The sequence below is a fragment of the Hippopotamus amphibius genome, chromosome 6 (genome assembly GCF_030028045.1).
Source record: "Hippopotamus amphibius kiboko isolate mHipAmp2 chromosome 6, mHipAmp2.hap2, whole genome shotgun sequence".
NCBI classification, from domain to species: Eukaryota; Metazoa; Chordata; class Mammalia; order Artiodactyla; family Hippopotamidae; genus Hippopotamus; species Hippopotamus amphibius.
In genome coordinates this window covers 59,713,633-59,735,205 of record NC_080191.1, presented here as the reverse complement: position 1 = coordinate 59,735,205, position 21,573 = coordinate 59,713,633, and the positions used below count along the sequence as shown (strand labels likewise).

At 37.6% G+C, this 21,573-nt stretch overlaps 1 protein-coding gene across 7 annotated transcripts in view; it reads right to left on the bottom strand.

The window, feature by feature from the left end:
* The window catches only part of ARID1B (AT-rich interaction domain 1B), a 389,909-nt gene that overhangs the window by 80,267 nt on the left and 288,069 nt on the right, over window positions 1-21,573 (bottom strand). For 6 of the 7 annotated variants that reach the window (XM_057739653.1, XM_057739658.1, XM_057739654.1 and 3 more), the window contains one exon: window positions 9,151-9,240. The exons of the other annotated variant lie outside the window; for it this stretch is intronic. In XM_057739653.1, the coding sequence (XP_057595636.1) occupies window positions 9,151-9,240 (90 nt within the window). The remainder of the gene's footprint in view (window positions 1-9,150; window positions 9,241-21,573) is intronic. 7 annotated transcript variants of the gene reach the window in all.

Sequence of the window (21,573 nt, the reverse complement as noted above, 5' to 3'; positions counted from 1 at the left end):
ATGGACCAGAGCCCCCAACTGTACGTCCTTTCCCTCTTCAAGCAAGACAACAAATTCTGCAACGTAAGCACTGGAGACCTTAAATCCTGGTGGAAAAAGCAGCGTTCAGCATAAGGCCCAAATCATGGTTCATCCCAGCCATGAAAGAGAGAACAGCAAAGAAAGTGCAAGAGTGCTCCGGCTACCGCAGGAGGGCAAGCGGGCGCAGCTCCAACTCCACACAAGTGTGATTCCTTCGCCAGAGGGGCCTCTCCAGCTGGCAGAGAGCTCCAGCACCGTCAGGGCACCCTCAGAACACCCAAGGTTCCATAAGCCACCAGAAACCTAGGCACGTTTTTCCTTTGGCATGTGGACAATTTATTTTCACGTTGGCATCTGTTAAAAATTCACAGAATAACTCCCTGGTTTCTTCAAGGCAGTTCAATAAAATATGTTTCCCCACATGTGTGAAATAACGGTCACACGCTGTACCACCTTAGCAGAGAGTCTCCGACTATAAACACAGAGTGATTTCTCATCACTAATAGGTGTCAGATTCCCATTTGGAGAGAAAAATAGATTTTAAAGAATATTCTTGTTACATTTTAATATCCTCAGTGTTTATTTGCCTGCCTGCTTCTCTTCACAACATGCACTGCTCTGAGAAAGACAGAAACTAATGACCCGTTCAAGGCTGTAGCCCGGGCCCCCCAGCGTTCTCCCAGCTGTGCTATCAGGTTAACTGGCAGAATCGCTCCCTCTTCCTTCCCTGCCACTACAGCGCCCTATACTCGGAGGCACAGGCAACAGATAGCCTCTAAGTTCTCCCCATCCACCCCCACGAAGCCCTCTCAGCTACTGACATCATCGATCATCGGGAAGATTAGAGTCAGGGGAGGGGTCAGACTGATTACCCAGATGGGAGATGGGGGCAAATTATCCGGCCTTTCCTTATATAATTCTTTGGAGTTTTAGCTGCAAAAGTCCGCTTCAGTGCTGAGGGCAAAGCCAACTGCATGTGTCCCTATGTGCTGGAAGAAGCAAAGAGACCACCTTTTAAGGCTTTCAACCCAGGTCTCACCTCAGTCATTGGTGCCTGAGCTTATACTTATTATTAATATTTGCACAATGCTTTGCAACACATCACTTTTGGATACAAGGTTGCATTTGGTCCATGAAACAAATCCACGGGACACTCAGATCCCAATTTTACAAATAAGGAAGCAGAGATTTAAATAATTGTCCAAGGTCACAAAACCAGTTAGTGGTAAGTCTGCACTTAAACCCAAACTTTTTGGTTCCAAACTCCCTAAAGATTAAGATGAGAAAAAGAATGTAGTATAAGAGGCACTGGACCTATGACACTGAACAAGGTCACATGGTCCTGGCCCTCAGAGAACTCTTGCTGGGGTGAGAACTCCACTGGTAATCCCAGCAAGGGGTCCTGAGTCCCGCCAGCCTGCGCGGGACAGTGCCCGACCTGTGGGGGCAGCACCGGAACAGGTTATGCTTCCTTCTTTGTTCTCTCAGTAAACATGGACTGGACTCAAGGACCTACTGGGTGCCAGGCTGTTTTGAGGACAAGAAGGATTAATAAAAATGGGCAAGGGGACCCTGTGTTGGGGTGGGGGTGGGTTGAGGATGCAGCATGGGAAGCGGAGTGGAAGGGAGCAAAGCTGAGACAGGAAGAGTGGCTGGCAGGTGCTGATGGTGCCTCGGTGGCCTGGGCTGGGGTCGTGACAGTGAAAGCCAAGAAAGCAGGATGTGTGAGAAACAACCCAGGGGTGGAGGCTGCAGAACAAGATGACTAGTGTAGGGCAGATGGGAGAGAAAAAGACTTCAAGGATGCCTTCTAGCTTTCTGGCTTGGGAAGCCGCAGACAGCAGTTTTCCGTGGAGGTAACAGACCCATAAAGCACAGGAGAAAACATGTTGTTATAAACAACAACATGTATGTGCACACAATACATAATGCTGAATTTACCTAAGATCCAGATGTTCTCAAATACTTTCAATGAAGAATAATGAGCCAATTACAAATGAGTGTTAACTATTAAAAGCAAGCTTTAATTGGCAATTCAAAAAAAATTACTGCATTTACAAAATGCTTCTTTTTAAAATATTCTAAAATTTAGACTCATGATTCTTCAATGAATATAAATTGACTTTTATTGTATGTGATACTTGTTTTCTGAGCTCTTTGCTGAACAGATCTCTGGGTAGTAGACCTAACAGGAATTCAACAATTCCTATACTGTTATTCCCTTCACCACTGACTAGCTTTGGCTTGGTCCGCAATCCAGCCCGGAGGTAGAGTTCTGGGGCTGAAGAAATTAGAAACAGCTTTCTAGATATTCTCTCTTGTATAGTACCTCCCTTTTGAGTTTATTTTCATCTGTCACCGATTATAAAAAAGGGATCCTCAATTAAGAGCAGCGGCTAAATTAATTGCATCTGGGGGTGGGGGTAGACTATCATTAATGCCTTAACACGTTGATCTACTATATTTACACAACAGTGCTTGAGGAAAGGGATCCATTTTCTCTTCTTGACAAAAGCCTTGTCCTGAAAGGCAGCATCATTTTATATTTAGTATGCTCACAATATAAATAAGAACACCCTGATAGGCAAGAGCAATTAGAAAGGTAGGTTAGGAGATTATTTTCTGACAAGCAGTGTGCCTATGAAACATCTCCGCATCTGCAGACTGACTGTCATACTGAAAACTGAGAATCTCACAGAAAGCGCAACAAAATAATTTCTGTAGTTTGCAGAAAGAGGAAAAAAAAATCCTACTTCCAACTCCTTAATAATTATCTTGATGGTCTCCATTTCTGTACTTACTGGCTAATCTGTCCTTGACAACTGAGTTAGGTCAACTAAGATGTTCAAAAATAATTTTTAAAATTTCAAAACTGACTTGGTGTAGATATCACTAAGAAATAAGCTAGTAGCATTAACATTTTTTCCAAAGTTTTACTTATTTCCATCTAAATATTCCGGGGTTATTAAAGAGCATGGCTGGCTTCTGGGCAATTGACTTCGTAAGGGCTCCAGGTGAGAGCACCCCAGCTCAGACTGACGTAGTATCTGTATGGTTGTAGAGAAATGGCTGGGAAGAAAGGAAAACAGAGTGGTGGCTTTAATCTGCTGCAAGAGAAACACTCTATGCTACAGCAAATGACCTATAATGGTAAAACTGAAAGAAGACATATCAATATGGTAAGCTTTCTTAATTTCAGAACAAAAAATATTTTGTTCTTTGATTCTTCTATGCTCTGAAAAGATTTGAAACTTCTGAATGATTGTGAATGCAGAATTATTTTCTGTTGTCCAGCTCAATCTTTATTGAACATCTATATATGAGGTGCTGTTGTAGACCCAGGGATGTAGAGCATAAACAAGATTAGGTTCTGGCCCTTAAGAGTTCAGTGTAATCCATGTAAGACACTGGATTTATTTTAAGAGATCTCTTTCTTGCCCTTGGCATTAAAAAGTAAGGGAAAGATTTGCCCTAAGCAAATAGAATGTGCCTAGAAATCTGATGAGGAATTCCGTTCAGATGCTGAAAAGAAGCCAACATACATCATTAAAGAGTGGGAATAAAACTATATCAAGGCAGTTAACATCTGGGATTAGTAACAGAAGAAAAATATATAAGAATAATGAAGACAGTCTATTCAATCAATCTACATAAAATTTGAAACTTTACACTTTTTAAGTACACAGATTCTGATTCACCTTCTCATGGCAGCACACAAAAAGAACATCTAAATGCCTAAGCTCATTCCATCTGCTACACACTTTTTCTGGATAATGGCACTATTTGTATTTATAAAAATGGAGCTACTGATAAATATCACTGTGAATATCAGATTCCAAAGATGAGAATTTTGTGATTCATTTGACATACAGCTGTCAAGAACTAAGTCTGGCTGGATTAAACACTTGAGATATGTAAAACTGCAAAATTTAGTTATTTTTTCCTTGTCCTGCAAACTATGGACTACATACATGACTTGTCTAGCGTGTCTAATTTTGGCATCACTGATACAGTAAAAGTCAATTCTCAGTTAGGTACATGAAGCCTGTATACTTTGACTACAACTCTGTTTAAACAGTTGAGAAAGGAAGAAAAGGTCATCATGCAGCTGGGTAAGAATAAAGGTGGGGGGTTGGGGGACTCAATAATTCTGGGGGATTTCACCCAGGATGCCCTCCGTACAGATCTGACGGTCACGGAATGGTGCCAAAGAACTGCCTCCAGCAACAGAATACATTTGCTAGCACATCACAGTGGTGTAGCAGCAGCAATTCTGCTTGCAATCCATGTCCAAAAGGGAGAGCTCCTAGTGGTTCTGCTTTCAGCATAGCTCAAGGACTAATTAAATCCTCATTACTACCTTCTAATTATTCAAATACTATGGGACTACACGACAGAAGTCCCTGCTGGCATGCTAGATGAAAAGGGTTAAATAACCTATGTTGATTTTGAGAATCTAGATCTAGTTCAGACCTTCAGAAAACCACTAGCATTAACATGAATATTTAACTAGACACCACTGTGAAAATTAAAAGGGAATTCAATTAAAAGGTTTTCAAAAAATTAATTCTGAACCTCTCTACATCTGTCCAAATAAATAAGCCTTCTCAAAACATTTTCACCTAATTGCTAATCCAATAAACTAGAAGGGCATTTGTTAGTTTCATTAAGCTTAACATTTTACAGGGGTTAAAAATGTGATCATTTTGATGTTAATAATAATTATACTTATTTATCTACTAAGATGACTATTCCATATTCCTCCAAGTCCTCTTGGAAAACAGGACAACTCACTAATAAGCCTCTTCCTATTGCTCTTTTCAAATTTTAAGATATATATGCTAAAGAGAAAAAGTAAGGATAAAGCTGATCTAAACATGCTAGCTACAATTTTCTTGTAAAATATATTTCAGTATTTTAGGGTTATCATAACTGTTCCACCGCAGTTTACATAATTCACAGTACTTGAGTTTTTGGGTGAGATGCTTTAATAGCAATTCTGTATGTTGTTACATGAGGTCTACAGAGAAAAGATGTGGTTTAAAATAAAAAGCAATGGCAAATGTGTTACAGAATACTAAACTGAAGTTTTGACCTTTAAAAAAATTAGTAATGTTAAGTTAAAACCAAAGAATTTGAACTACTTTTCTTTATTCAGTTAGTAAGAAGCACCACATACTATGCAAACAGGAGAGTACTTAAAACAAGTTTTATACTGGAAAGTACATGAAATGTAGACGAGACAATACCACATAAGAATAAAGAGACCAATATATATCCAAAGTGTCTCCCTTCTTTTTGTAACCTATGATGGCCATATCCACATATACCTTTATAGATGGAAAATAGAAAACTGTAGAAACTCAGTTATTTTCACCTACATACAATGTGGGGAAATGAATTAGTGACTGATGCCCTTTGACACAGTTGACACCAGAACCAGATGTCCTTTGACACAGTTGACACCAGAACCACCAGGTAAAGAGGGTACTGAACTGAACAGGGGTTGGGCACTGCAGGGGCTGGGATGTGGACAGAGCACTACTGTGCACTCAACCTCAGGAAGAGGATATGGCCTTGCCCTTGCCAGTGCGGTTCAGATCCCAGGACAGCCTCAGATGTGCAAAATTCTCCTAAACAGGGTATGTAGTTCATTAATAAATGTTTCCTGAATGCAGATACAAAAATCAAACACAAAGGAATGACAGCAGAGCAAGAGTTCAGCTTCTTGAGCCTGAAGGGACCTAGCTCCAGGGTAGTATGTCAGCACGAGGATTGTGGAGAAGACCTAGAAAACTGCACCTCCAAAGGAAAGTAGGCTGCATCTCTTGTTTTGTGCAGTTGTATCTGCCCAAGTGTGTTAAAGAAAATCCATCTCCTGTGGGTACATTAAAGAAAATGTGCATAATTGTGGAATCTTACTCTCTTATCATAATCTTACTTGTTAAAACAAAGTAACAGGGATTTCCCTGGTGGTTCAGTGGTTAAGACTCCATGCCTCCACTTCAGGAGGCATGGGTTCAACCCCTGGTCGGGGAACTAAGGATCCCTCATGCCATGTGGCAAGACAAAAAAAGAAAAAAAGGCTTCTCAGGGTTTAGGTGGATGTACCAGAGTATAAAAAAACATAAGACTTAGAAGTAAGTGTAAAAGGAAGTGTCTGACTTGGTTATTTTAGCACTCAGCAGTACAGAAGCTATGCTCTTGTTTATCAAGGTCCATGGTTTCCGAGAAAGACTACATTTGTAAAAATAAGATGTTAACTCACCAATATATTTTTTTCCTCTTTGCTTCTTTCATCACTTCCTTAAACAAAGGGTGGGGGTATATAAATTGTAAAGATATAAATGAAGCTAAGTTACTCTTCAATACATGGGAATCAACATGGGGAATTTTCTAGCAAGGGTTTTCTTAGATTTACTCTGCACTATATATACTGTTGGTACATACCAAATGATGGTTAAACAAACAAGAAAACGGTTTTTATTACTGTATCAAATCATTAAAATGATTGTGTCACTTGCCATTCAAAACATCTGATCAAGTGTCATTAGGGAGGAACTAACATTTCTTCCTAGATTTTAACAAATAAAGCCATTAAAAAAAAAAAAAGGACTTGCGATCCAATTTTAGAGGCAATTTAACTCATGCATGGCAAAGCATCATCCAGAAGTCATTTTTAAATAAGTTTTCCTTCTCAGGGGTTGTCCAACAAGAGGCACAGAAGGGATGCCCGAGGTGCCTCCAGCACAGTCTCAGGGGAAGTCTGAGGAACATGATGGTAAAAACCAATTCAGATTCAGCCAATTACAACATTCATTTTTGCTATTTGAAGGAAATGGTCATTATAACGAGCCAGTTGTTACGTATCCACTCCTAGGTACCAAAGCCACGCTATGCATAATGGGGGGGAACCCAAACACATCAACATAGTGGTTTCCATATAGGGACACCAGAGGAACAGCCTCGATTCTGCCTTGCAGACATATTCAAGTTAAAAGTCTGCTTTAACTACATTTCTTGTCATCTCGTCCTTCACATTTGGTTTTCTACATTTTAAAATTCCTTAAACATTTATCGGGTGGAAGGAGTTGGAAAGACACCGGAGGATGTGGAAGGGGGTTCTCTTTTTTAGTTTTGACCAATAAAGGTGAGAATTGTAGGACTTTCAAATACGGTTAACTCTTATCTTTAGATGCTTGCAAAATAAGCAGAATTCTCCCAGTAGGAATGATGTTACAGGGTTACGGTGAAGATTAAACAACAAATATCTTCATTTTATCTCTGGGTCTGGCCTGAGTGGGCTTTCAGTGCAGGATAATTTCTTTTATCCTTTTTTCTTCACTGCCTTGACCCAGCAACACAAAGTAGGTACAACCCGTGGCCAAGAAAAGGAATCTGGGGAGAATTCCCCCTGGCTTGGCTTCAGTGCTGTCTCCATGAACGTCTGCAGTGTCTTCCAGACAACCAGAGCCATGTGAGGAGTTAACACAGAATAAGCAATTTATATAGAGGATGTGAGATGCGAGACTGATTTATAGGCGGCCACAGTGAGAAGTTTAGAGAAACAAATACACACATCACACAATTACTAAAACATATTATAGTATCGTTATAAGGCAGTGGTGCTCCAAGTATGGTCCTCAGGTCAGCAGCATCAGCAACATCCAGGAACTTGTCAGAGATACAGATTTTAAGGGCTCCACAGCTCAGACCTACTGAGTCAGAAACCTGGGGGTGTGGCCGAACAGTCTAGTTTAACAAGTTCTCCAGATGATTCTCATGCATCCTGAAGTTTAAAAACCGTTAGTTTTTCCATTATTAAAACATATCATAGTATTTTGATAAGGAATTAAACTACTGACTATACATTAAATTATAATAAAAAAGTTAAATACGTAAAGGTATTAGAAATTAAAATTTTATTTTATTCCTACTAAATATTCATTTTAACACAAATGACACGTAGCTAAGGCTGATCCATCTTTTCGCTGGTGTTACTTTCTAAATAACATGCTGCTGAGTCTTTAATATGCAAAATAACTGAAACTTTATACTTATAATTCTAAATAGAAACAAATCATCCTCTTTACAACCCATACTGAAATAATTATAAACATGAGGGGTCAGGAGCCTTTAAATATCGGCTACCAGCAATTTCTGTCTTCTGGGCGGGTGTGAGAGAGGACGGGGAGTGAAGGAAACGGGTGTCTCCGTGGGGTGGGACAGACAAGCCTTGACCCACAGGGAGTGGGAAGCGGCTTGGCACAGCACCGCACAGTGCAGTAGGCTTGTAAATCCTGGTCTACACTCATCTGGATTAAAATCACCACCTCCACCAACAACAAAAGTAGCTTTACTTCTGAAGGGGAGAAAGAAGACAGAAGCAAACAAATGAAGGCCTAAGGCCTCCATCAACGGCAATAATATATGGGGGTCAACATGCAGAAGTGAGTGAAAGGTGAAAGAGTCTGCAGATGTGGGACAACCTGAATATTCAAGAGCGTCCGGAAAAACTCACACTCTCTTTTCTGGCTCTGGCACTAACTTGCCTTTGAGAATGAGAAGGTCATACAGAACCTCTGTGGTCCTCAAATTCTTTGTTCATAAACTGAGGTGAATGGACTCTACAATCTTTCAGGTCAGCTTCACTTCTAAGATGCTATATTTTTACAATACGAGGTCATACTCTGTGTTTAAAATTTTACTGTTAATTATCATGGGACAAGTAATGGATGAAAACAGCTCAACAGACACTGTTGCTACAACACGGTACCTCATTTGGACCAATATCCAAACTGAATCATTAACAGTCATTGCTACACAGCTAGATCAAATATCAGACAACAGTCATGGTGTAAACTATACTTCATGGTTCTTTGTGGACATATATTTTCTTTGGGTTTTGAACTGCGCTTTGGTGAAACCACCCCGTCTGCAAGAAAGCACCCTTCTTTTCAATATTTATTGTTACATAAATTCTTATTCTTTTTATTTCTTTCATCTGATGAGGAAACATAACATCCTATTTAAAAAATCATACATAAGGAAGTGCATAGGTAAGCAAATTCATATAAGCCTTATATACTCAAAATACGAAGGTATGTAAGATATGAACTGGAGACCAACCTCTTTCCTGCGGCATCGGTGACTGGCTCAAGGCAGGATGAGAACTGGATTCCGACTGGCTCCCGGGTGGCTGAGGCGGCATCTGACTGCCTGTAAAACACGGGAGGGGAAGCGGGTAGGGAACCTTCTGTGTTAACATGGCCAGTGCGCAAAACCAGACGCAGTTAAATGTATGTAATCTTCATGAGCACTAACGTTATGGCTCCACCAAGAAAAACACATAGTTCACAGAGTGATATTTTACACTTTTTTTGGTAAAACAATGAGGAAACATGCATAAACATATGTATTGAATTACTTCCTGTAAAGTTCAATTTCTTACTGTTCCCAAATTCACAGACAGATCCATCTGTAGCTGAATCTCCTGACACACACGTCTACAGTGCATTTAACAAAACCCAAGACTGATTAATTAAACTCATCCTCCTGAGCTTAAGCTAGTCTCTAAGTGGGCAGGCATGCATACTGGCCAATAATTGTTTATTGGTAATATCTATTCAATATAGTAGTATCAACTGACTTTTAAAAAATCTTTATAATAAATCAATCAGAGATTTAACAAAAACTTAGAAGAAAATCTCAATTAAAAAACACAATACTATAAAATACAGTGTACATTATCACTGAAGAAATATTATTCTGCATCTCTTTTGATCTTCATTGCTAATAAAGTAACAGCATCTGTTTATCATTTATTTGATTTCCATTTATTTATTTTCTGCTGTTTGTCTTTTCAAACTATAATGTAAACTCCTTGAGATAGGAATCATGTCTTTTACACCTTTACTCCCTCCACTAGCATAACAAATATTTAACACATCTTTGTTATTTAATGGTCCTTAATCTGAGAATATGAATTAAAGCAAAAGATACTATTTTATTAATTAAAGAGAGACAGTGACTCATATGAAGGCTAGAGGCAGGATTTTGAAATTTAAGAATCATCAGAGGCACCTGACAATCTCAACTCTCTGCCTCAGAAGTTTAGATACATTTCTGAGACTAGAAGTATTATAGGATAAAAACAGCAGTTGAACTTAGCATAATCCTCAAAGCACTGTTTAACCATTCATTTACTCTTACACATCTGCAGTGAATTAGTATTAATATAAAGTAAATAAACACAAATAAATAAATATATATAAAGTAAATAAATATATAAATATAAAATAAATATAAAGTAAAAATAAACAAATAATAAAAATAAAGTAAATAAATATAAAGTAAATAATAAATACATATAAAGTAAATAAATAAATATAAAGTAAAAAACACATTCTGGGTGAGAACAACTTCAAGGGTAAACACTGCCATCAACATGGCTACAGATACACAAAGCACATGAGGACCATGCTATTTTTATCTTCTAACCTCCCCCTTTGCTAAAATAAGTTGGAAAGACAGAAACACACACACAAATATATACACATACATATACATATATACATGCATGTATATATCCCTACACAGCCCTCTGGTATGGTAGTCTGCCATCATCCTAGGTCAAGCTAACTGCTTTGACACCACAGGACCCTCTCTTGCATAGTTCTGTATCTCGCTAAAAGGAATCACAGTTACTGAGTAGAGAAGGAAATTAACATACTGAAGATTACCACCAATTCACCCCGGTGAAGGTCATGCTGCAGAGCCCAGTGTTTTACACTAAAAACAATCTTCTCGTGTTTCTACCTGATTAGGCCAGACAGCCTGAATACAGGCCAGGAAGAGAATGGTCTCTGAGGACCACCCCTTATTACTACCTTTAATAACAGTTGTATCTGTGACAGCCAGAGAGGCAGGAAGATGATTTTCTATCTAGATAATAGTATAAAGAGTTGTTAAAATATAACTATAAAAAATTCTCAAATTGTTTTTGGGAGTTTAAGTTTCTCAGTTTTAGAAAAGAATGTAAAACTTATGAATGTATGTGAATGCTGCTGGGTGCAGCTGCCACTTTCATTCTCAGATAAAGTGCAATTCAGGACCTGAGTTTACAGACACTGAGAAGTGTGCTGTGAAAACCAGTAGGAGTTGCTCTTAAGTTAGAGCCATAACTAGTATGATAAAAGACCTAGACAAACAGCAAAGAAATTGTTTAAGCATTCATGTACTCTTAGACATCTGTAATAAATTAGCATTAGTACCAAATAATTAAATATGAAGTAAAAAACACATTTTCGGTGAAAACAGCCTCAAGGGTAAACAATGCCATCGACTTGGCTACAGATACACAAAAGTTGCTGTGTGTCCACTTGGGGTCATGTGTTTCCTCTGAAACACTCTAAGGCCCCCAAGCTCCAGTCCACTTAGAAATTTAAAGCACTCTGCAGCCAAATACTGACTTTTTAACATGTCACTGGGGAATCAGCTGCAGTAAGACAGCAAGTGCTTACATTATAATGATTGTTTCTACACGACAGACTGGATTCATAGACTCATGACAGTAAAAACAAACAGTAATTCTACGCTAATACAGGACACCACTACTTACACTATGCACGCCCCAGGCACTGCTCTTACATACAACATTTCAAGTAAAAATAAAAAAGGCTGTAAGAATTCTCATGAATTCATAAAATACTGCCATATCCAAGCAGCACAACTGGTTGTCTAGTGCAATTCTAAGAGAGGTATCTCTTTAAAGCAATGAGATATCTATTCGTTTACTAAATCCACCCTTTAAAGAAACAAACAGGAGTCTCTTCCTGGTAAAGATAGATTTGCCCAAACTGTTTTAAATTCTCCATTTGCTTTTAACCCCTATCTTTTCACCAGCAGTTTCACAGTTACTAAGAAATGACTTCATCCCCCATCAGCACAGGTATAAGCATAGTCACAGCAGATGATGAATCAGAAAACATGTTTGAGAAACATCATACAGAAGACTCATTTCTGTCCATGGTCCATATAAAGCAGAAAATTCAGAGCTCTTCGAACTAACTGAATTGACTAAAAACCTCTAAAACCATGCATTTTTATATGATATATGTTTGATGTAAGTAAAACCTTTTAAACAAAGTTTGCTAATTAGTCTAAAAGAGAAGGTTGCCATATGTAATAAACAAACCAAATTCATGAGAAGGCTTTAACATTAAAACTGAGTTTTTAAGAAAGCCCCATTTCCCCCCTGGTCTGTGTCTATAATGATGTAAGCACAATGCGGGGCAAGGAGAAAGTGGAAAAAAACTATCCTGTGAGGTAGAATAAATTCCACCCCTTCATACCGATGTATTCATTCTTCAATGACTATGTACACAACAGTGTCCAAAATTTTTGTGCAACAAACTAAAAAGTGAAACATCAATAAGTCCCCTGAATATATACTTTTGCTGACTTAAAATTCTAAGCACAAGTCTACACTATAATTTTTAATAAAAGAGCTCTTATGTTTAATTAATTTCAGACTCAGAGAAAAGTTATAAAGCTAGTATAAGGAGCTGCCTTACATCCCCCTTCACACACCTCCCCTAGAGTTCACATCTTACAGAACCTCTATGTAATTATGAAGAGGAACTTAAGATGTTACAAAATTATTAAAGATATTTGAATTTCACCAATTTTTCCACTTAACGTCTCTTTTTCCATTCCAGGGGCTCATATTGCATTTAGTTGTTATTTCTCCTGAGTTTCCTTCAGTCTAATCAGTCTTTCCTTATATTTTATGACCTTGATGTTTCTGAAGAGTACTAATTGGTCATTTTGTAGAATGTTCCTCAGTTTGGCTTAGTCTATTATTTTGTCATGACTGAAACGAGGTAATGCATTTTGGGAAGTGTTCCACAAAAGTGTCCTGCCCTTCTCAGTTCATTCCACCAAAGGGTTCATGACACTGACCTTTCATTTGTGGTGACGTTTACCTTTTACCTTGATTACTTGGCAAAGTTGTTGTCCACCATGCTCCAATAGAAAGGTAGACTATTTTGCCCTTTGTAGCTGATAAGTATCTTAGGGGAGATATTTGAGACTATGCAAATCCTGTGTCTCCTCACACTTGCACCCACTAATTTTAGCATCCATTAGAGAATCTGGTCTGCAACATTTATTACAGTGGTGTTTGCTAATGGTGATTCTTTATTTCCCTCTTTCCTTCCACATTTGTTAATGGGAATCTATTATAAGGAAGAACTCTCTCTTCTCCACTTGTTTATGTATTTATTAGACTATTTCTATCTACATGGACTCAATGTGGCAGCGACAGTATAGAATGACTTCCAATGAGTCGCCACCTCTTCACTGAGGGCAGAACCTGTGACTTGGCTTCTAACCAAAGAATACAACAAAAGTGATGGGATATCATTCCTAAAATGATTTCATATGGCAAAGTTAAAGGGATTTTATAGATGTAAAGTTCCCAATCGGTTGACTTTGAACTAATCGAAAGGGAGATAACCCTGTGTAGGCCTGATGTTAAAAGAGGACTTAGGCCTTCTCTGAGCTGAAGGATGCTCCTGATGGCCTTGAAGAAGTAAGATTCTATGATGTGAACTGAGCCACATGGCAAGGACAGGCAGCCTCTGGAACCTGAGGGCCTCACTTCTACAATCACTGGAAATGAATTCTTCCAACAATCTGAATGAGACTGGAGGCAGATTATTCCCTAGCCTGCGCCTCCAGGTGAAAATGAGACCATCTAATGCTCTGACTACAGTCTTGTGACTCTGAGAAGAAGACCCAGTAAGGCTGTGACTGGGTTCCTTGCCAGGGAAAAGGTGAGATAATAAATGTGTATTGTTTAAGCTGCTAAATTTGTGATAACTTGTCATCAGAACAGAAAATTCACACACTCATGGATTAAAATCCAATCCTGCCATTATTTTGTTGCTGAAATTGTTCCAGCTTTGACCATTAGAAGCTCTTTCAAATCCTTAATTTTTGGAACCACAAGATATTCCAGGTTCATTTTATATTTTTCCTGCCCAGTGCTATAATCAACCACTTCTCCTAAGAGCCCTGTTTTTTTTTGTTTTGTTTGTTTGTTTGTTTGTTTTTGGAGAATGGTGTTCAAAGACTAAGATCTGGATATTGGGTCTGCTCATTACTCCTGGGGAGTTACTGCTTCCAGGCCCTATCAGCTGAACAAAGGTAGGAAATATGTATGTACACTAATGCATACACACACACACACACACACATACACACACTCTTTACCTCAGTATTTATTTGTGTGTGCATATGTAATCATGAGTTTATGCAAATACCTCTAATTCCAATCCAAAACTAGAGGGTACATTTTAGCCTTCTCCCTGTCCTTATTTATAAGTTCTTTCTCCAACATCAAGAAACCCAGTTCTCATTATCTGAACCAATTTACATACTGTTCAATTCTATTATATATACAAAGTAATTTCAGAGTTACTAAACTATATCCTGTGAAAAACACAGTCATTTGTTAGGGCTTGTATTTCATTTTGAGTTCCTGCCACAGACTGAGTGGTTTTAACTGTTTTCAAATTTTGGGGGTATGGGAAATACTTCTATGGTTGTGAGTCAAGAGTTATAAAAAAAAGACATGTACCTGTGTACAAAAAGACATATTCTCACCAAAAATGCATGAAGGGCCTGTCTCTCCATAACTTCACTAACGGAATATGCTTTCATTTAAAAAATGTTTGCCCGTCTTTTGTGTGAGAAACGGTTACCTGAGATTTCTGAATTTGTGTTTCTCTAATTCTGAGTGAGTCTGACTACTTTTTCATGTTTGAGGGCCATTTTTATATCTCTTGTTGTGAATTTATTGTTCCTGTCTTCCCCCCATTTTTCTGAGTTTTCAATCCTTTGTTCTAAAATTTCTAAAAATTCTTTACATATGAGGGATTTAGCTCTTTGTCTGTGGTACAAATTGTGAATATTGTCTCCTAGTTTGTCAGCTGTCTTTTGTTTATGGCATCTTTTATAATGGAATTTTTAAAAAAGTAATCAAACTTATCCTTCTTTATTTTTATTGTCTTTGGGTTCTAAGTCACAGTTAGCTTTTTCTCTGCACCAAAGTTAAAGAGGAACTCAGCCTCAGTTTTCTTCAAGTACACGCATGTTTTCATCTTAATCTACTGGGAATTTATTTTTGTGTGTGGTAAGAGGTATGGATCTAATTTTATCTTTTGTGATGAGAACCTTTAAGATCTACTCTTACAGCACATTTTAATGTCTAGTGAGGTTGATCCTCTCGCAACTCCCACCCCTGCTTTTTCTTTTTCAGTTTTTTTTTAGCATGTTTGTTTTTTCTATATGAACTTTAGTATCAACCTAATGATATAAAATAACTTGTTGATATGTTTACTGGGATTACTCTGATACTGTAAATTAACATAAGGAGAATTAGATCCTTATGATCCAATCGATAGGATGTTGAGCTCATCCTATTCAAGAACAGGAGATGGCTTTCATTTGTTCAAGTCTTCTTTAGTTTCTTTCAGGTACATAGAAGTTTTGCACATTTTATGTTAAACTTATTCCTGTGCATTTCATCTTCTTTGCTGCTTACAAATAGGATTTTTTTTTCCTACCAGTATGTCTTCTGTGTATTGCTTCTGTACAGGAAAGCTACTGCTTTTTGTATGTTAACTTTATATCCTGCTGCACTGAATTCTTTAATAGTTTAATTTATCACTGATTCTCTGGGGTTTTCTAGGTTTACTATCATCATCTATATAGAGAGAATATTTTATTTCTTCTGTGCTCACTCTTATGCCTAGAACATTGTTGAACAGCAGTGGAGATAGTGGTCATCCCTGCCTCTTTTTTTCTCGCCACGTTTTTATCTTAGTGGAACTGTCTCTAATGATTCCCCTCACTACATAAGATGTTGGCTTTAAAACTAAGGCATGTGCATTTACCATGTTGAGAAAGTATCCCTCAATTGCTATTTCCTTGAGTGTTTTTATCATGATTGGGTATTGAATTTTATTAAAGGATACTTTTCTTTAAAAAGTATATATATAGTTTATATATATAGCACATCATATTAATGCAGTTGTTAATATTGAACCAACCTTGCATTCTGGGAATAAATCTCATTTAGTCATGGGGCATTATTTTCTTAATGTACTATTGTATTCTGTTTGCTAATATTTTCCTTAGAATTTTAACACTAGATTTTGAGAGAAATGTTTCTAATTAAAATTGGCTTTTAAGAGCTGAATCAAGATAATCATCAATTAAACATTTTTATTAACAAAACATTAGGATTTTAGTCTGAAACAAAATTGGGAGAGAACAGATTAATATGTATATTTTTGGTAAATTAGCACCCATCTAGTAATGTATAACTTATAGTGGATGGACTGAGACATGAATATATTACAGTTTGGTATACTTCACAGACCAGGATGGCGGGGCAGTCAGTACGCGCAAGTGCTAAGTTCTGTTTCTTATAGGCAACACAGTCTTCACACTCCCCACAGGTCTTATTTTCCTTCTCTGTATTGTTTGTTTCATCTCACCAGAATGTAAACTCCATGAGTAGGGAGAATTCTATTTTTTCTCTACTATATCCCCTGAATCAGACACATAGTAAGCATTCAATAAATATTTGTTGAATAAATAAATGTGTGGCAGATTACTCTGGAAACCAAGTGCAGACTAATAGGTAATTAGATCTTTGTAGGTTATCAGTAATCATGTAATTTTATCTTATTATTCTAGATCAGGAATAGGCAAACTTCTTCCTGTAAATTGCCAGATAGTATATATTTTAGGTTTTGCAGGCCATATGTTCTCTGTCTCAACTATTCAACTCAGCTGTTGTAGTGCAAAAGCAGCCAAAGACAAGATAGAAACAGAGTAATATAAATAAAACTTTATTTAAAAGAACAGGTGGCGAGCTGAATTTGGCCCAAAGGTGGTAGTTGCTGACCCCTATTCTAAATGATAATATCGTTAAAAAAAAAAAAAAATTCAGGAACACTTGCTCAAAAAGTCAGTAAATATTTATTAACAACAGCAATGACTTACAAAGCTGGTACACTCTCCATACTTTAAGTAAAGAGGTCTACGTAAATTAATGTCAGCAGCAGAGCTTGGTTTATTTCCTCTTCAAATTAGATCTAGTATAGGATGAACTGGATTCTTCAGCACTTACTGCAAGTGCAGTTCTAAGACTTAAATGGCAAGTGCATTTAGCAGATATATTTTTAGAGAAGCAATTCCTTGCAGTTTTACTCTCCTAACTTTTTTTCGCTGGGCTAAAACAAATAAACAAATCAGAACTATTGATCAGATGCAATCATGTTTAAGTCATACCCTACCACTGTTGTGTTGGGGTAGCAGAGAATAAACATGAGATGAAGAGGATTTCTACATTAATCATTTACTGAGGGTAAAATTTCCCTCCGTTAATACCTTTCTAAATTACTACAGCATACAACTACAGGAACTCAATAAGAACAAACACACTAACATTGAACTACAACAGCCTCTGGCAAACAAATCATTCACCCTTTTAAAAGGAATACTTTTTAGCTATCTCTAAATAATATTACTAGACAAAGAAATACTTAGAGATCCCATTTTTCAAAAGTTGTAGTGCCCAGAGAAAAAACATTTCTTCCCTTCACACTGCTGTAGCTAAAAACAAAGAAACAAACACAAAAAACCCAACAAGAAATGAAAAGGAAAAAAAAGATCAACCCACCTAAGATGGATTTAGTTATCCAAGATGGAATAGTGATATAACTAATCAACATGGCAAGTCTGGAGTTTTAATGACAGACACTACTTGATCTCAGCTTTACTGCCAGGAATCCATTCTCCCCCTCCAATTTTATTACATTAGCTGACACTGGGCAAAAGTGGATAAAGACAGAGCAACAGCTGGAATGCATATTTATTTGTCTTAACATGTTCTCATACAAATTGGAGATGGTTTTACTTGAATGTAAAAAATGACATAAAAAAACCACTCTATAGTTACCACATGCAAGGCAATGTCCAAAATGATATTCCTCCATTAGTAATTCAAGCAGTTTGGTTTCTTAAAATTAACATGAAATATGACACACTGAATCATAGAAACCTTAACAATTTTGTTGGTCAATCTTCCTCAATAAGGATCTTTAGGATACATGGGGATCATAAGGTGTTTAGTGACAAAGACTTTGATCCTATTCATAAATTATTATTATTATTATTATTATTATTATTACTTTGAAATTAACAAGGGTAAGGCAGGCTTGTTAGAAAATGTAGGATCTATGAACTACATAAATTAAATTGCCAGCTGTGGCTGTTGTCAAATACTGAGAAGAAATGAGGAATATTTCCAGTCACTCTGTGAATAATTCTACTATGACCATGTTCTTTCCCTGGAATGCTGCTACAAAAATCAATATATATTTCAGTTTTTAGCAATTAGCCACTGAATTATTCTTCTACTCTTCAAGAATTCTTGATGGTGTCATTACCTTTAGTGAGGAGTTAAAAAAAAAAAAAAACAACCACATTGTAGACATTACTCCTACCAATTCCCAGTATATCATGGCCACGATCAGCTTTCATTTGGCACTTCCCTCTATCATTCAATTCTACGCATCCCAAACTAAGACTTTGGCTTGCTTTTTTCTAATGTATCCTCATACTTTCTTCACATTATGGAAATCAGCTCTCTCTCAAGCAGAACATGAGCCTCACCTGCCACAGTCTGACTTTACGGATTTTCTGGAAGATATATTTCTTATATTCTGCCAATCCCTGGTAAGAACACTATAACTTCTTTCCATAGTAGAAGGAAAGCACAAAGTCCTGAGTAGGATCTTTTCTTCTGCCATGATAAACGACAAAACATGATTTTGTTAACAGTTGGCAGTGGTGGACTGCATGGTGGGCTCCATATCTGTGAAAACCATTGAACATCCTATCTAAGGCAGTATCCAAACCAGAGTGTGATTAGATAGTGCAGTTCTGCAATGCAAGCAGCAAGGATTTCACTGGTCACTTCTTTAGTAAACATAAATACCTGCATAATGCCTAAGAGCAGTGGTGTGAGTGAAAAATGAATTTTCAATAATCCATAAATTCATCAAATGTCCTAGTCTTAGGCATTTATTTAGATGAGTGAGAAAATCCACAAATTGAGTATAGCATCTCTCTGTCAGTGTCTTCTATTTCATTTGCTTCAATAAAGGGAAAAAATGTTTCTTAGATTCATGAAGCCAGCTGACTGCCCTCAACTCTGTTATGCTTCAAAGCAGACATTTAAAATATGCAATCTGCTCAGGGTGCAGCTTAGTGCTTATAGTGAACAGTTCACTGAAGGGCTTGACTGTGGACTCACAGTAGTTACTATTGTTTGGTGTGTTTTAAATAGGATCTCACTCTTACCAGGAGGTGATGTATCAGGGTATGGAAGGTGGAAAAGCAGCAGTGAACAGGCTGTCAACACAATTCTTTACTGTGAACCAACCTACCTCAAATTAGAGCAGTGCAAAACAGCAAGTAACGCTTTCCTCTACCTGTACCTCCAAATGGGAACACAGAACCATAGCAACCTGGTCCCCCAACTGTAAAGAGTTAGCTATGAACCTTGGATGACAAACCTTTCCATGTCTTACGGCTCAAAAGTTCATTCAAAACAGGGTTAGATTTTCCTAAGTCCTTACCCAAGATACTGCAAACTGTTGATGTGTCACTGGGTCCTACTGCAGAGGCATATTCAACTTGTGTACTTGTAAGGCATTAAGGTAGTGACGAAATTCCCAAGATGCCCCGAACATGACACAACCCTTTCAAGAGCCGCATATCTTCACTCTAAACAGTCAAACACCTGCTAGATTAAGTTTCCAACTATTCCCCCTACTGTAGTCTGAAGGTTATGAGTCTTCCTATTAACCTTACTGCTAAGTCCAATCACTTGAGAAGCGAAAAACAAAGCAAATATGATGCATTCTATGTAAGAATTATGCCTTCGCAAGGTTGTACTACAAACTCTTTGGGGTTTTTTTTGTTTTTATTCTGTAAACTTATAATGCATTATTATTTCACCTAGCCCACTGGATTCAAATCAGAATTTCTCCAATTGCCTTCTGTTATTAAGCACTGAAGTTACCTAACATCTTTCACATGGAAGCCAGTTGGATAACCTCATTACCTGACACTCATTAAAGTCCTTTTGGGTAGACACTTCTATAAAGAACTTGAGGCAAGAAACTAAAAGGCTCTCTCACAAGGTGCATGACAAGTCAAGTCAGGGAATACAAGGCAAAACAGACATTTATACTTTACTATTCAGATCTCTAAAATCTTTGATTCAAGATAAACCAGAGCCCTAGAACACGTACATACACGAGATTCTCAGGACTAAAATATAACATTCTTAGTCTGGACTATTCCTAAGCGACCTGGAAGGTGTGGGAGAGGTGTAGTGTCTGATGTAACTGAGGCATGACTTTCAGTCCTTCCCCACAGCTTGTTGAGGGGCTCGGGCAACGTGGCTTAACCTGGCTGCCCACTCTGTTCCCAGCGCCATTCAGTTCAGAGCTTCTTTACTCCTCCAACAACTCTGGTGAAGCGAATAGAAACTGTTACTTTGTGAGAAAAAAAAAAGCCACTAAATAAAAGACAAAACCTTAAAGAAAGTATATTAACTTTAGTTGTTTTAAGTGTGAAGACATGTATAGGAAGTAGGTAGTATGACCAAAGATGTGATTTGGTGGAAAGCAGGAGCCGCTTCCATCTTTGGGAAACCTGAGGATCTCAGGAGGCATCCCTTATGAGCATCAGAGACGCACTGAAGTATGTAAGCTACCATACTGAAATGGTATGGGATGGTATAAACTACCATACTGAAATATGTGAGGATGAGTCAAAAATTATCTGCACTCCGGTTATATTAAAACTTCTATAAATTCTACAGCCAGAGTGCAGATAATTTTTGACTCTCCCTCATATAAACTACCATACTGAATACAGTGTCTATAGTCACCATCCTCATAAATATATACCCTTTTCAACAGCTTTAAAGCTCAGGTATACAATCCAAAAGTCTTTGGAGGTACAGAAAAATCTTTGAGGAAAGAGAAGTAGATTTGTGTTTGGATATAACATAGCCGGGCTGTCTTCCACCAGGAAGTCCAGGTCCATAGCACTCTGTCATTTATAAGAAAGAGGTAGGTTCTGAACTTTACTCATGCAGAACACCAGACATAAAATGCAGAACAGCTACCAGCTAAATCTGTTCTAATCCTTGCTTTGATGGATGGTAAGAGGCAGGGGAGGGGAAACCATAGAGCAGGCAGTTTCTATTTCCCTCACAAGGACAAATTAATAAAAACAAAACTTAATTTCCCCCTACTCTTACCCATTCTCATTCCTCCTCAATATTTTTCCTCTTTCTAAGATTTCTTTTTTGTTTGAGAAGCTTAATATTTAGCTGCCTTCTGAAGAAATGGGTATAGTGACAGATGAAAGACTTGTATTCATCGTATAATTCAG